At 34.8% G+C, this 17,448-nt stretch overlaps 1 protein-coding gene across 7 annotated transcripts in view; it reads right to left on the bottom strand.

Moving 5' to 3' along the window:
- Positions 1 to 17,448, bottom strand: part of RABGAP1 (RAB GTPase activating protein 1) — a 226,560-nt gene that overhangs the window by 100,273 nt on the left and 108,839 nt on the right. For all 7 annotated transcript variants that reach the window (XM_016430690.2, XM_007474620.2, XM_056812108.1 and 4 more), the window contains one exon: positions 15,147 to 15,297. In XM_016430690.2, the coding sequence (XP_016286176.2) occupies positions 15,147 to 15,297 (151 nt within the window). The remainder of the gene's footprint in view (positions 1 to 15,146; positions 15,298 to 17,448) is intronic.

The raw sequence follows: 17,448 nt of genomic DNA, 5'->3' as shown, positions 1-17,448 counted from the left end.
CCCCCCCCAACCAAGTGCCATCTGTTCCCCCGCCCCGAGATCATGTGCCATGCCCCTCCCCTTCACTGAGTGCCAGATATACCCTGAACACCCCCCCCCCCCTTTACTGTACAAAGGGGAGGGAGGAAGCACAGTCATTGAGCTGTTGGGTGGAGGGCCAGGTGAAGTGAGGAATGTTCTCAGTGAGTGTAGAGAGAGGGAGGGGAGTAGCCCGAGTATGTTGCTTCCCTCCAGCTCTGCCATCTGTGAGATGTCCACGTTACCCACTGTGTTCTCCCATTGGCTGCTGGGTGGAGGGGTTGGGGGATGTGAAAAAATGTCCTCTGGCATGGTGGAGAGGGATAAGGGAGCAACTCTGTCCAAGTCCCTCTGCCTATCTAGTAACAAACTCTGGAGAGGTGGGGAGGGCTGCTGTGTGCCCACAGAGAACCATCTTTGGCACCTGAGCCATAGGTTTGCCATCACTGCCATAAACTGTCAAGGAAATTACTTTCTGTGTGCTGAGCTGGTAAGCAGCTGGGTGGCTCTGTGGATTGAGAGTCAGGCCTAGAGACGGGAGGTCCTAGGTTCAAATTTGGCCTCAGACACTTCTCAGCTGTGTGACCCTGGGCAAGTCACTTGACCCCCATTGCCTAGCCCTTACCACTCTTCTGCCTTGGAGCCAATACACAGTATTGACTCCAAGATGGAAGGTAAGGGTTTAAAAAAAGAAAAAAGAAAAAAGAAAGAAAGAAAGCTCAAACACCTCCCACCAATCAAGAGTTTCCTTTTTTTTTTTACTGTCATGGACACTGACATCCAGATTCTACATTAGTTGGCTTCTTTTGAGCACTTTTATTCTTATTCCATTTTATTTTTTGTGCAGAGGGGCTCTTATCCTTCGGATTAGCATCTCTAGCTATATGCAATACTGCCCTTTGGATTCATAGTTGGAATGTGACTGGGTGACTACCCAGCAAGCCCAGCAAATTGGTCTGGGTTTTTCTGAATGTTCACTCTTCTCAGACACTGCTTAAGAGTGGGCTTCCATGAGTGTTTACTTCAATTCAATGCTTACAAAGTATCCACTGACTGCAAGAAAATGTAAAAGGCAAAAAAAACAGTTCTTGCCCTAAAGAACTCTATATTTTACTTGGAGGAAACATATATACAAAGAAGTATGTGAGGAAAACTGAGGAAGGAATTCACAAAGGAAGTACTGGAAAACAATGATTCTGAGAACCAAGAACATAGCAGGAAGATTGTATTAATACACTGAAGCAGGAAATGAAGAGCTAAGTTCAGTGAAGCAAAACACTTTAAATTAGCTGCACCATAACGGTTGTGAAGGAGGACAGTGAAATAAGGCTATAAAAGTTCAGATAGTAGAAAATATTAAGGGCAACTATTTATAATATGTCCTTTTGAACAGGGGAGAGTCACTGACAATTTTTGAGCAAGGAAGTCTTAGGAAGAATACTTTCCGTAGCCTTGTAGAGGAAGGACTGAAGGAAAAGCCTGAAAGCAGAAGTGTGGAGGCTAGAGCCTTAGCTAGAATAAAGAATCTGAGGGTAGGGAGAAGGAGAAGGATGTAAGAAGGCCTGACTACACTTGATAATTAATTTCTTAGAAGAGTTGGGGAATCAGTGAGAAAAGTGGAGATAGCAAATACAGACGCATGGAACACAAACAGGAATATTATAAGCATCCTTTGCTAATCACAATGCAATAAAAGTTATATTTAATAAAGGGTTGTTGAAAAAAATAGGTAAAAACAGGAGGCCACATATGATTGGGGATGTTTACTTTAAATGATCACTCTACTGCAAATATTTAAAATAGGTTTTAAATAATGATACATATAAAACCCAGTAGAATTGCTCGTCAGCTCCAGGAGGGGGGAGGGCAGAGGGAAGGGAAAGAATATGAATCATGTACCTATGGAAAAATATTCTAAATTAATCAATAAAAGTTAAAAAAACTGGAGGCCAACAACATTTTAAAGAATTGCTGGGTCAAAAACTACATCATAGATTTCATTAACTAATAATAGATAATTACAACAGTAAGACAACATCCCAAAAATGTTGGACTGCAGCCATAAGTCTTTAGAATATTTATATCTCTAAACAATTTTATCAACAAAAGAAAGAATAGATGGAACAAAATGTTTATGCAACTTAAACTAGGGAACCAAAAGATTAAAAAAACCCAACTAATACTAAGATAAAAATCCTGAAAACCCCACAAGACATTAATAAAATTGAAAAAAGATGAACAAAGCCAGAAGTTTTTTTAAGTCAAAACATAAAAAGACTATTAGCTAATCAGATTTAAAAAAAACAAAAATAAAATTACTAGCATTAGAAATAAAGAAGTGTACAACAAATGCTGAGTAAAGAAATCTTAAAAACTATTTGCCTAATTACATACCAATATAAATGATAATTGAAAGGATAAATGTTTAGAAGATATAAAATATTCATTAAAAACAATATAAGATAAAAAAGTCAATCTCAGGAAAAATTTAATAGGTCATAATTGAATTTCTGAATAATAATAATCTGGACCATGTAGATTTACAAACAAATACTAACACAGTGCATTCTAATATTACGGAAATTGATTTCAAAAAGAAGGGAGATTTTGGTAAATTTCATCTATGACATAAATATACCTAAACTTGGGAGACTCAAAAAACATGAGAAAAACAATATGCCAATATCCCTAACAAATACTGATATAAAAATGTTAAATCAAATATTGGTAAAGAAGTTGTATGAAGGAAATTATTAAGGGGACCTTGATCAAGACTATAAACTCTAAATTTGGTGCCCCCCCCTAGGGTTAGTGGAAAAGCCAGCAATTAAGGTAGGGGACAATAAGGTAGGGTGAGTGCCCCATGAGTATCACAAGTGAAGGACAGTTGGTTCAAGAGGTGTGTGATGTGTGAGGGTCAGTGGGCAGAGAGAAAGTTAGATAAACCAAGGCCAGAGTAGTTTGCTCTCTCTCTACTTCTGCATTTGGACTCATTAGGTGAAGAGCCAGTTAAATGAAGATGCCATATTTAGGGTAAACTTTCTTTAAGATAAACCTAATTCCAGCTTCTCACTCTCATACCTCACCTCCTCTTTTCTATCAGTAACCCACAATAAACCATTAAAAATCTCCAGCCAGACTTCCCAATTTTTATATGAAAGGATTATAGTAACATTACAAAGGTCATACACTATGAATAAACTGGATTTATAATAGGAATGCAGGGTTGGCTTGGTACTAGTAAAACTATAATAAAACTAATTGTCTTAGTAACAAGAATAACAAAAATCATTTGATTATTATTAGATGTGGGAAAAGCTTTTATCAGAATACAGTACTCATTTCTGCTAAAAACTCTAAAGCATAGGAATAGATCTTTTCCTAACATAGTTAGTCATATCACTTCCTAGCTGTGTGACACTGGGCAAGTAACTTAACCCAGTTGCCTAACACTTATTGTTCTGTCTTGGAATTAGTACTCATCAATTCTAAGGCAGAAGATAAAGGTTTAAAAAATTAAAAAACAAACAAACACAGTAAGATCCATATATGTTTAAAACCCAGAGCCAGTATTATATGTAATGAGGATAAATTAGAGTCTTTTCTAATTATATCAGGGGAAAAGCAAGAAGTTTACTATTACCACTACTATTTTATGTATTTCCAGAAATACTACCTATTAGCAATCACAAGAAAAAATTGAAGGAAAATATATATTCAGAGAAAAAAAATTAACACTTTTTTAGATGACATGATGATATATGCTTCAAGAATCCTAGAGAGCCAAATAAAAATAAATTTAAACAATTTATAACTTTAACAAGTAACACAGTTAGTGTCTTAGGCCAGGTTTAAATTTAGGAAGAGGAGCCTAGCATTCTCTCTATTGCACCATCTAGCTGCCTTGAACACAGTTGAGATTAATAACATCAATCTGGAGCAAACCAAGCCAGCACAGAAGTGTGGGTTTCTTCAGGGGCATTCCACAATTTGAGATGATGTAAGGGTGATCCAATCTAAACCTAACCCACTATACTGTACTTGAATTGTTATGGTAAAATAATAATGAGTGGTGGGGATAGGAATGTTGTTATATATTTTCTTTCTTTTTGAAATCCTTACCTTCTGTCTTGTTATATCCACTAAAACAAAAGAGTGGTAAGGACCAGGCAACTGGGGTTTTGACTTACCCAGGGTCACACAACTAGGAAGTGAGTTGAGATGTTGGGTCTTCCCAACTCCAGGCCTGGTGCTCTATTTACTGTGCTACCTAGCTGCTTTGTTATATATTTTTAAATATGTGTTCTTTGTTAAGCAAAAAATGGTTGCACTAAAGTGATATCTAAAGAGCAAGTTATCTGTCCCTCTTCTCTTATGCATCATTCAAATGGCTGTAAAAATTTAAGTTAACTAATATATCAGTCCTACATCCCAAACCTTCAGTGACTCTTTCCTACAGAATGAAATGCTAACTTTTTGGATAGTATTTATAGTCATCTACAATCTGGTTCCAACCTCCTTTTCAGCAATAATTTGCAGAACTCTTCACTTCTTGAATTCTATATGCCAATGAAACTAGATACACCAGAAGTTCCTAATTTTAATAGCTCCGTGCTTAACACAAAGTGAGCATTAACTATTCATTCATTCATTCAAGACTTTTGGGGATGGAAACTCCACAATTTCTATTAATAATTAAAAGGAATGGATATTAAAGGTATATTCCTAAGGGTTACCTAATCTCATTTGGGCACATTGAAACACGGCAACTTGTTACTCCTCTCTATTCAATTCAATATACTTTTCTACAATGGCTATTTCAAAGTTCACTGCTATAAGCCTCACCTACCACCTATTCCTTCCACCATTTCTGCTATGGACCTTAATTTTCATCTCTCACACACCCACAGCATTCTGTGAGTTTCCGGTTCTCTCTTTCTAATCATATCATATCATCCAGACATTCTCCCAATTATCTCCTTCACTCTTACACTGAATGAAGAGGTGGCCCTTGTCCCTTGCCAAAGCAAATGTGTCTCCATATACCTTTGATCTCACATCACCTTCTTGTTTTCTCCAGTGTATTTCCCCACCCCTTTCATCTCTAGTTCTCTCTTTCAATTTCTGTCTATTGGCTCCTTCCCTATTACAAACATGCTCATGTCTCCTCCATACTTAAAAAAAATCTTTATTAAAACTCACTAGCTATCAACTGATTTCTTTCTTTAGCTTCCTGGCTAAAGTCCCTGAGAAATCCTTCTATAATAGGATTTTCAACCAAGTCACACTCAATAATCATAACCATATCTCACCCCCAACCCCTTTTCTGGGTTCTCATAATCTCTTTCCTGGGGTCTAGTCCCAGATTACCAACTGCCTTTTGGGGATTTCCTATTACATTTTCTATAAGCATTTCAAAAATCAAAAAGTTTTATAACATTAAAAAAACCGAAATAGAAATTTCTTTTTTCTTTTATAATTTTGAAGTCACTTTCATATTCCTTGGTCCCTAATAATCATTCTGGAATATAATTTAAAAAACCCAGTCTCTTGAATTTTTTATTTGTTTGAATTCTGTATCATTGGAGATTGGTGTCTAGTGAAAGGGCCTTTAGTTCAGCAGTAATAGGATTTTGTTATTATGAGTACTCCTGAACCTAACACACATTACAACCTCTTTATGACTTTTCAAACTCTACCATTCTTGTCCACATGTCCTAATTGATCCTCCCTGTAGAAACTAACCCACATACTTCATGTTTCAGAGGAACCAAGTACCACCTGAGCTGTCTCTCTTATTGTCTATTCTCTCTTATTCTTGTTATGTGACCAGTTCATATCCTCTTCTCATTTTTTTCTTAACATAGTTTGGCTTATTTATGCTCACTGTACATCTTTCCATTGCCCTTTAGGTTATTTATATTCTTTTTTTAAAAATGTCTATTGATACCTTTTTAAATTGCCATTATTTCTCTTGGTATCTAAAAATATGTGCAATGTGTAATATTTACATACTTTTCAACTGTAAAGAGGTGAGGGAGTATGTTTATCTCTCTCTCTCTCTCTTTTTTGAGCCATACTTGTTCTTTATAATTTAGCAATATTCACTTTTGATTTTTGATCAGTTCTTATCTTGGCTGGACAATTAATGTACCCCCCCCCCAAAGGTTCTCCACTGGCTCACATGGTCTTCTTTATTTCAGGCATACCATACTGAATGGTCCTTTGCCAGTATCTCCCATGTTTGGCAATCAATACCAAAGTTCTTCAGAGAGACGTGAGAGTATGCTTGTATCACTTCTGACCTCTGGTTTAGTACCCATAGACTGTCCAAGTTTCACAGGCATATAGCAATGAAGTCAGTACCACAACTCCATAGACCTTCAGTATGTCAGGCAACTTAATACTACCCTTCTATTCCATACTTTCTTTTGGAACCTTCCAAATGCCAGGCTAGCTCTGCCAATTCATGTGTCAACCTCATCATTTAGGTGTATCTTCAAAATTTTTTCATTTGCTATAACCAATGATTTCTTGTATAGATGGATACTTTAGGGCTGTTTTGATTTACATTTCCTCTTATTATTAGTGCTGTATATAGCATTCTTTAATGTGATTGTAAAAGAGTCTGTAATTCTTCTTTTGAGCCCCTTTTCATATCCTTTATAATTTATTTATTGGAGAATGGATTTTAGTTATAAAGATTTATTTTATATGTCTGTCTATCTATTGATCTACCTGTCTGTCATATAATTTGGAAAGCAAGCCCTTGAATGTATGATACAAAGATTGCTTTTCTTTGACTATTTCTCTTTTTATCCTAGGTGCATTAATTTTGTTTATCCATTTTATCTTTTGAAACTGCCGCTGTCATTTGTTTGATGAAGAAAACATCTCCTTATAGCTAGGAAAGATTTATGATCTGCTTTTCTTTTAAATTTGTTAACAGTATGATCTTTAATATTAAGGTCAACTATCCATTTAGAATATGTGATAGAAAATGGCATAAGGGGTTCAATTGAGTCTACTTTCTGGTAGACAACTTTCTCATTTTCTTAGCAGGTTTTATCAATTATGAAGGCCTCTGCAGCTTTAATGAACATGCCATTAACTCCCTTATCCAAGCCATAGATTAACATGTTAATCAGCAGGGGGCCAGATTGATTGTGAAGATACTAAATTGACAATGAACTTTTAATGATTAGTCTTCCTGTGATTTACTAAATCTGAACAGATTTACTATCTATTGAATATTTCTGCTGTCATCTAGCTGTCAAAGAATATCTAGGTTCATAGACACTCTGGAAGCCATACTGGTTCGTTGTGATCAACGCTTCCTTATTTAAATGCTAATTTGGTAATTAATACATTAGAGAACTTTTCCAGGAATTGAAGTCATTTTCATGGGTCTATAATTTGTAAATTACATTACCTTTATTTTGAAAATGAGGACTTTGGGAGGAAGCTAGGAGGCTCAGTGGATAGCCAGGCCTAGAGACAAGAGGACCTGGGATCAAATCTGACCTCAGACACTTTCTAGCTAGCTGTGTGACTCAGGGCAAGTCACTTAACCCCAACCACTCTTATGCCTTGGAACCAATTATTCTAATTAACCAATTAATTCTAGGATGGAAGATAAGGATTAAAAAAAAAAAGGCCATTTCCCCTATTCCATTCCTATGATACTGCTTCCATTCTTTACATCCTTCCACTTAGCAAAAGTGGCTTGGCAATCATCTTTACCAGTTCTTTCAGTACTGAAAGATCTAGTTTATGTGAATTGAGTAACTTGATCAAATGAAGGTCAAGCAGAAAGATTCACTTTTTATTAGGAGGCAGCCAAATAGTATAGTGCAGTACCAGATCTGGGAGTTAAAAAGACCTAAATATGAGTCTTTCCCTAGACATTTTACCACCTATGTAACCTTGGGCAAGTCACATCACATAACTTCTCTCAGCCTCAGTTTCCTTAACAGCAAAATGGAAATAGTAGTGCTTACCTCAAAGGGGTGGTTCAAATTGAATGAGATTATTTGTAAATTTCTTTTCAAACTTTAAATCACTAATAATAATAGCTAGCATTTAACACAGAGCTTTAAGGTTTACAAAGCAAACATTGCATAAATGACCTTATTGATGCTTATAAATGTTACTTATTTTCTTTCTAACTTGGGGAATCAACTTCCCTTTTATTTTTTTTTCTTTCCAGTCCAAAGATTATTTAACAGAAAAAGGAAACAAAAGAATAACAAGCTACTTTGACTTTTCTTTGTGGTCTTTTGTTATCCTCCCATCTACCCCACAGAGCAATGCTATTTCTTTTTGAGTTCTTCTCTTTTTCTCAATAAAGCTAAAGACAGCTTTTAGTTTTATTGTCCATAGCTCATTCTTAAATTTGGCATTAAATTTATTAGCCTTGATGTTTTTATATTCATCCTTTCTAATTTGCCCTTGTTTCTGGTGCATGTCCTTAAAAATCAAAATTGGTTAAAAAGTTTTTCCTATTCTCTTATAACAATCTATTCAGAAAACTGCCCCAGGTTCCTAATCAGAATCATTTTTCTTTGTCCCTTAAGAATTTCATTCTTGAGAATTTTCCATCCTTCTTCAGCCTACTTCTCTTGTACAATTTTAGTCCATGTGATCATAACCTATTATTCTCTGCCACCTTTTGAAATTTGTTCTCCCCAAATCTCAGGTGCCTGACTTTCTTGCACTTCTCTATCACTCCCTTCAAGAGAGAGTTGCCACTTCATCCCAAGGTTTCCATCATAAACAACTGAAGTCCCAAGAGATACTGTACTAGAATATAGCATGATATTCTGGATAAAAGATTGATCTCAGATTCAGGAAGATCTATGTTCAAGTCTTGCTTCTGGCACATATTAGACATGTGACTATGGATAAATCACTCATTACCATGCCTTTGTACAATTTAATTAATTGTTTCTCAAATCCTCAACCTATTTAATGTGCAAGTCTTTAGCAAAAGTTTATGACAAAATTACTTTTGTCTCTGCCTCCATTGATCTTTATTCATCCAAATGTACTTTATGATGCCCTCTCTGCTCTGATTTCTGGATTTCCTAAGATGAACATATTTTATTAATATACTATGCCAACATGTCCCTCCATTTACTATTTCATTAAAAAAATACAATGTATACCTCAAGAACCATATTCCACTCAAGAGTCTTATCCTGATTAGGTATCAATAATATCTATTAAAGCCAAATTTCACTTCTTTTGGTCTTCTGGTTCATTCTGTTTAGTTTGCACATTGTGCATTTGTGTGAAATCATTTGAGGCTGTGGGTTTTACTACTAGCTCCTTTCCTGAACTCTATGTCCTATACATTTTTAGGTATCTCAACTGCTCTCTTACCTCAACTGTTGCAGTCACCTCTGTAGTACCTAACTTGGAAGATATAATTTTCTCCCTGCCCTTTGGGTCTAAAGCCTTTTTCAGTTAAAGCTTGATTAGATTTTTCCAAAAACTTGGCATAATACTTATTTACTTATGAATGGGCAGCATTAATATATTAGAAAGAGACCTCAATTAGCAGTCACAGGTCCTTGGTTTGGATTCTAGTACTATCATTTAATCTTTTGATCTTAGACAAGTCACTTCTCCTTCCTTTGTTTCATCATCTCTAAAAAGGGGTTGGGGTGGCACCAGTTGATCTGTAATGTTTCTTCTAGTTTTAAATCCTAACTGGAAATTTTTTTGAGTAACCTTCTTGTTGAGTAACCTTTTATATAAATATAAAACTTATTAAATATTCTATCATATAATGCTGGTACTGCTATTGTTATTCCTATCAGATTTATTAATTCAAGTGACTTCTGCTGGTTATTGTGCCTGAATGCTCCTTAATATTTTTAGTAAGGGCTCTGGTTTAGGATAGTAATGGTTAAACATTACTTTCATTCAATTGTCAAGCCTGATGTATCAAATCATATAAATGTATTTATTCTCTTCTGTCCACTAATATTTTATCAACCATTAACCATACTCTCAGGTCAAATTTGAATTCCTAACAATTCTCCTACAAGTTGATTTATTTTTCAATAGGTATTAGTGTGCATCAGTTTTCTCATTTCCACAGACTATCTAATATAAGAATCAGATGATTTCCTTTATGCTTTACCAAGGAGAATAAAACTAGATTTGTTTTCCTAGAAATCTGCCAAATGTGCAGTGTTTGAGAACTAAAGAAACCATTATATATAAGTATAATGTAATATTATTGTGTCAGAAGAAATGGTAACTATAACAAATTAAAAAAAAACACTAAAAAGATTTATATAAAATAATACAGAGTAAAGAAAACAGAATCCAAACAACATACAACTTTATGAAAATAACAAGTTTAACAATTAATAAAAAATTTTCACCAGAAACCATAACAACAGCTGAGATATAAATATAACCATTCGATCAGAATTTTGTTCAAGTTAACACATATTTTTTAAAAACTACATAAAATTTGAAGTTTGTGGTTTTATGTACAATTATTATTTATATGAATGTTTTTGTTGATGGCCATACTAGATTGAGAATAAATAATGAACGCAAAAAAGATTTGATGTTTTAAAAGGAAAAGAATTGAGAAGAAAGGGAGATCTTAAAACTAATTAATCTATTCTCTAAAATAAAATGAAGTGATATATAAAGGAAGTTTCTTTTTGGGTTATAAAAGATGAGTGAAGAAATATATATATATATTTCTGCTCTTTTAGAGAATGGTGAATGCCTAAATAATATTCATGAAATTAGTTTCGCTGTTGATATCTTCTTTCGACCATAAAACAAGCTTTTACTCATGTAAAAAAACTATACTCTTAATTATTGGCTCTGAATTTAAACTTTTAAGATAAGTCATAAATAATTTAAATTAATGTAATGTTACACTTCTAAACAACAGATAGCTAAATAATCAAGTTTTAAAGGTTAATTTCCATTTCCACTGCCACACCTAAGGTAATGTAAGGAAAAAGTATTTTAAAAAGCTTTCAAATGATCAGAGATCACAAACTAACACACTTTAATTAAAAAAAGATCATTTACAGGCTTTTGTCCTAGCCCTATGGTTGTTATGGCAGAGTCTGAGAGTTTGTAGAGATCTCAAATGAATCTCCAGTATCTCCATATACATGACAACTGGTTTTCCCACATCTTCTTGAGGATCATTGCTTTCATTTTAAATCTTTTCTTCCATCTTCTTGCACTCATAGAGACCTGGTTCCCCTTGACAATATAGCCTTGTCACTCACTGCAACTCTGGCAACACTCATACTCTTGGGAGAGATGGAATCTTCCTTGCTCTCCCTGCCCCCTCCAAGTTCTTGCTCTATCACTATCATACAAAAATCTCTCCTCTTTAGAGGTTCATTCAATCCATGTTTATCATCCAATCAAAATTCAGGTAGCTGTCATCTTGCAATCTCCAGGACATTAAGTGTCAATCTGTCTTTCCTCTCCAAATTCTGCCCTTATACTAGAGGACTTCAATATACATATTGATATCTCCTTATACCTAACCTGCAGTTCCTCAGTTTATTTTCCATGATCTAGTCCTACTTCCATGTCCATGAGATCTGAAATTTCCTTGACTGATCATAATCTGATGTCATTTCACCTCTACTTCTGCCTTGCAACTTTGTGAAGACGTCACTGTGTTCTCCATTCCCTCCACCCCTCAGTTCTTTGCCAGATTGCACTGGCTATCCTCCCCTCCTTTCCCCATTTTAAACCTTTGGTGAAACAATTCAAATCTATACTGCTGTCTTCTTGCAAATTTCTTGCCTCTTTATCCTATAGCTGATCTTGCTGCCTTCAGCCTTGAATTATTCTCACCATTTGCTGCTTTATGCTTTTACTCACCTGTTGTTGAACAAAGCTGGAGAAAATCAGAAAACAATGCTGACTAGGTCCATTACAATTTATGCAACATAAGCTCAATGTCCCTTACTATGATGAGGCAATCTTTTTATGCCTCCTTAAACAATTAATTATCCTATTCACCACTATAGCCTTTCTACACCTTTTCATCCCTCCTTATCTCTCACAACTCTCTCTAATCTGACTGAGTTGAACCCTTCTCTCTCAGTTGAGAGTTTGTTTTACTGAAAAAAGGGGGCCATTTGCTAAGAGCTCCCTCTTTTTTATCTCATTATCACTCATATGCATTCCTTAACCATAACCTTTCATCCATTTCATATGTAGAGAGTGGCCCTTCTCCTTGCTTATGCAAAACCCTCTTCATTCACAAGAGACCTCATTTCATTCTGCTTTCTCCATCAGACTGCCTTATCATTTTCATGATCTCCCAATCTACAGGCTACTTTCACTTTACTTACAAACACATCCACATCTCTATCATTAAAAAAATCTTGACTCGATCGATCCATCATAACTAATTATTGTGCTTTATCTCTTCCCTTTTCTGACTAAACTCTTAGGAAAGAAGACAGTTTGGTTTTTATACTTCCTTTTCTCTCACTCTCTTTAGTCTGGTTCCTAACTTTATCATTCAACTGAAACAATTCTTTTCAAAGTTACCAGTGATCTTTTAAATGCCAAATCTACTGAAACTTTTCTGAAACTCCTATCATCTTGACATCTTTGCAGTCTGTCAATCACCCTCTTCTAAGTTTTCATGACATTATTTTTTCTTCCTGTTTGACTGCTCCTTCTCAGCCACCCTAGCTGGATTTTCATCTAGGATATAACCACTAACTGTATCTGTCCCCAAGGGCTGTGTCTTGGGTCTTCTCTTCTTCCTCTAAACTATTTCTCTTGCTATCATCAGTTCCAATAAATTAAATTATCATCTCTCTGCCAAAGATTTTCAGATCTGTTTATTCGGCCTTAACATTTACCCTGATCATTAGTTTCATATTTTCAATTGTTTATTGGACATCTCAAACTGAATAATCCATGGATACCTCAAATTCAATATATCCAAAACTGAACTCATTATTTTTCTCCCAAGCCCTATCCTTTGACAAACTAACTTCTCTATCACTACTGAGGTGCACCTCCATCCTCTCAGCCACCTAGACCCATAACTTTGACATCATACATTACTCTTTACTCTTCCTTAATATCCAATCAGTTGCCAGTTCTGTCAATTTTACCTTTTTAATAACTCTCACATATGCTGCCTTCTCTCCTCTGACACTGCCTTCTCATCACCTCATGCCTTATTATTACAATAGCCTTGGTTGATCTGCTTCAGAAGACTTTCTCCAGTATAGTACATCTACTCAGCTGTCAAACTAATCTTCCTAAAGTACAAGTCTGACCAAGCTACTGTCTTATTTAGGAAACTACAGCAGGCTCCTATTACCTGTGTGATCAAATGAAAAATCTTCTCTTTTACTTATAAAGCCTTGCAGAATCTGGCACCTTCCTACCATTTCAGTCTTTTTACTCCCCTCTATTTATTCTGCAATCCAGTGATACTGGCTTCTCTGTTTTTCTTCAAACAAGACAATCCATCTCCAGGTTCCATGTGTTTCCACTTGTTGTCCCCCATGCCTTGAATTCTCTACTTGCTTATCTCTGCCTACTGGCCTCCTTTAAGTCTCAGTAAAAAGTCCCACCCTTTACCAGAAGTCTTTCCCAATCTCCCTTAACTTTTCCCCTGTGATTATTTCCAATTTGTTCTCAGTACGGCTTATATGTAGATAGTTGTTACATGTTTTCTCCAGACTGAGCTCCTTGAAAGCATGGTCTGCTTTTGATTTCTGTATATCACTACAGCTTAGCATGGTGTCTACCACATAAGAGGACTTAATAAATTTCCTGAATTGATTTCCAAAAAGGTGGCAGTTAGCACTTCTCTAGGCAAATCATTTTACTTTTAGAGATCTCTAATTGTTAGCAAGTTTTTACTGATATCAAGTCTAAATTGACTTCATTGCAACTTCTATCCATCAAACCAGGTTCTGTCCTCAAGGGTCAAACAGAACAAGTCTCATCCTTCCTCCCACATGATCTTCAAAAATCTGAATACAAATATCATTTTCCTCTTAGTCTTCTTTTCTCCAGGTCAAACATCATTTTCTTTCACATATCTTACACTCAATGCCTTTCATCATCCTTCCTGTATTCCCTTGAAACCATAACCCTCCATTTTATCAATGTTCTTATGACACTGTGGTATCCAGAAACAAATATAACATTCCAAAAATGAGGTCTGACAAAAACAATGTATAGTGATATGATTGATTCCCTATACCTGGGAGCTATACTTCTAATATAGCCCAAGACTACATTAGTCCATTATGATAACTCATATTGATATTAGGTGTATACTAAACAGTCAGATAATTAAAAAAAAGAATAACTGTGGTTTATTTATGTTTTTCCCATTTTATACTTGTGGAATTGATATATTTTTTTTTGCAGGCAAGTACATTTATCTCTAATGAGTTCCATTATATTTGGTTAATCCTAATGATCTATCCTATGTGTATGAGCTACCTTTCCCAGCTTTATGTCACTACAAATTTGAGGAACATACCATGTATACCTTTATCTAAGTGACTGAAAAAGTGTTAAATAGCATAAAGCCAAGGACTTCTTCCAGGTACTCCACTGGAGACTTGCCATACTCAACATTTATTACAACTATTCTTTGAGTTTGGCTATGCAACTAGTTCTTAATTCTTTTGATTTTATCATCATCTAATTTATATCACTTCAATAATTTACTCCAATTCCCTCAACATATAGATTAGGAAACTGTGGCCAACAGAAATGACTTGCCCTAGATCACATAAGCTAATTAGAGGCAGAGAGGCAAAATTCAAACTCAAGTCTTCTAACTTGTTATGTGGTCTTTTTCATGCAGCCACATTGCCTCTAAGACTTCATATTATTAAAATGTAAAGGAATAAAAGCCAATTTTTCATGATAGAAGGTCTTTATTACAAATGAATGCTGTTCTTTCCTCTCTTTCAGTAGCCTTAAAATTTGTAGGTGGGCTACATAGGCAGATTAGACAATTTCCTACATTTTATAACATTGCAAAATATAAATTACACTGCAGGTATATTTTGCATTATAGATGAATGGATAGAGAAAAATGCATAAAGCATTTTATATAATCACTTTACCTTCGTAATGAGGAGTCTATATTTTTCAACCAGATGGTCGTTGTTGTGGCATCCTGCAAGGAGCTGCCATACTTCTCCACGAAGAGCCTCAGGGACACCACTTCTTACTAAGGATGATAACTGCTTTGGTCTCACACTCAAATTAAGATGCCTGAAAATGAAGCCACAGTTCATGATTGGGGACTCAAGGGCAAAAAAGTAGTATAGTCAGGCAACATGCAACACAGAATATGTTTCAAGTAGTAATAAAACAAACATTTCTGTGCAAATTTATATTTGTTTATTACAAAGGGCTAAAAGATAGGCCACTCACATCAAGATTCCACACATGTCCCAAACACTCAAAATTCATTAAAACTATTTCTTTTAAGTCTGTTAATCTACTTAGCATAAAACATAAACAAGGTCACCAAAAAATACTTTTTCAAACAAATAAGGCCAAAGCCATAATTGTTTTTAAAAAGCCCAGTGAAATAATATAGTCTAGTTGATAAGAAGTTTAATTTGGTACTGATCTATATTACCCCATCTGACATATAATTAAGTCTATAATTATATGCCAAATATTTAAGTTACTATTTCAGTACCCAAATAAGTTTTACAAAGGATTTTCTGAGTATAGTTATACAATTCCTAAGTAAGGTTAAACACTATACAAATCAAATATCCACAATTAAACTTTTAATAGTGACATTTTACTATGAATAAAAAGAGCAAATATTAACAAAACATCTGTCCATAAGACAACCTGGTGATAGAAGTACTTATTTTAGCTTGAACATAATTGCAGAGTAGTGAAAACTAAGAACCTTAAGAGTTGGAAGGGATCTTGGAGGTCCATCTATCTGAAGTATAAATATACTTTCTAATGATGCTGAAACCGGTATCTAATTTCTGTTTTCATAACCATATAGTGTGATCATACTTTAAGAAATACTCAGGGGCAGCTAAGGGGCTTAGTGGATGGAAAACCAGGCCTGGAAAGGGGACATCCTAAGTTCAGATCTGGCTTCAGATGCTTCTTAGCTTCATGATTTAGGGCTTGTCACTTAATCCGAACTACTGAGCCTTTCCTTCTCTGCTACCTTGGAACTGATACTTAGTATCAATTCTTAGACAGAAGGTAAGAGTTTAAAGAAAAAAAAAATCTCAGCACATAAACATACTTCTAGATAAATTTCTTTGCCATTACTTTAGATCATTAGCTGATTGTACTAAAATGATCTTTTAAAAAGCAACAGAGTACTTATATAGCCTTATCTAAAATCAGAATATTTGTACATCATTCTGAAAGCCATGATTTTCAGATAACCAATCAGAACAGTATATGGGGACATTAAACAAATGAATGTTATAGTGATAATGGAAAGCTAACACCAGTGTTTTAGTGCTATTGCAATAAAGCATTATTTTTGTTTATGTAAAAAATTATTTAAAAGGAAAAAAAGTTGTAAAGAGAAAGTGTAAGAGGTTTTATATTTTATTTATTTAAATTTTATATTTATAAAATAACTTCTAGGATTCTTATCAAATACAACTAGGCAGTTAATAAATGCTTGCTAAAAGAATGTGATTCCTTTTATCTTTCAAACCATACATTGTACTTTATGTCTGAACTTGTGTAAAAAGCTTGTCATATAATATTATGTATTGGTCATCTCTGTTGGTATCCTCCATCTGTTAGTTTATAAATTCCTTAAAGGCAGAGACTCTTGTCTAATAAAGCTTTCTATCTCCCCTATGAGCTGGCACATTTATTAAGCAACAAGTGCATAACTGAATTATCACATTAACTACTTGCCTGAACACAATTTGATTTTAATAAATTCTTGCAATATCTCTTTCTTTATTTCTTCTTCTGTATATTGTACTTAAATTAGAAGTTAATGTGGTGAAGTGGGAAAAAAAACACTAGATTGGAGAGTTAGTTCAAGTTCTTACTCTATTATGATCTTACACAGATGATTTCTGGGCTATACATTATTATTATATGATATTATTATATATATTATAATATATATAAAATATAAAATATAATATTATTATAATACATTATTATCATGCAAAATATTTCCAGATCATTCATTTTTGTAAATGAATAATCTTTTTTTTTTTTAAACCCTTACCTTCCGTCTTGGAGTCAATACTGTGTATTGGCTCCAAGGCAGAAGAGTGGTAAGGGCTAGGCAATGGGGGTCAAGTGACTTGCCCAGGGTCACACAACTGGGAAGTGTCTGAGGCCAGATTTGAACCTAGGACCTCCCGTCTCTAGGCCTAGCTCTCAACACACTGAGCTACCCAG

The sequence above is a fragment of the Monodelphis domestica genome, chromosome 1 (genome assembly GCF_027887165.1).
Source record: "Monodelphis domestica isolate mMonDom1 chromosome 1, mMonDom1.pri, whole genome shotgun sequence".
In the NCBI taxonomy this organism is placed as follows: domain Eukaryota; kingdom Metazoa; phylum Chordata; class Mammalia; order Didelphimorphia; family Didelphidae; genus Monodelphis; species Monodelphis domestica.
The sequence above is the reverse complement of the archived record's forward strand: the minus strand, read 5'-3'. Positions and strand labels throughout refer to the sequence as shown.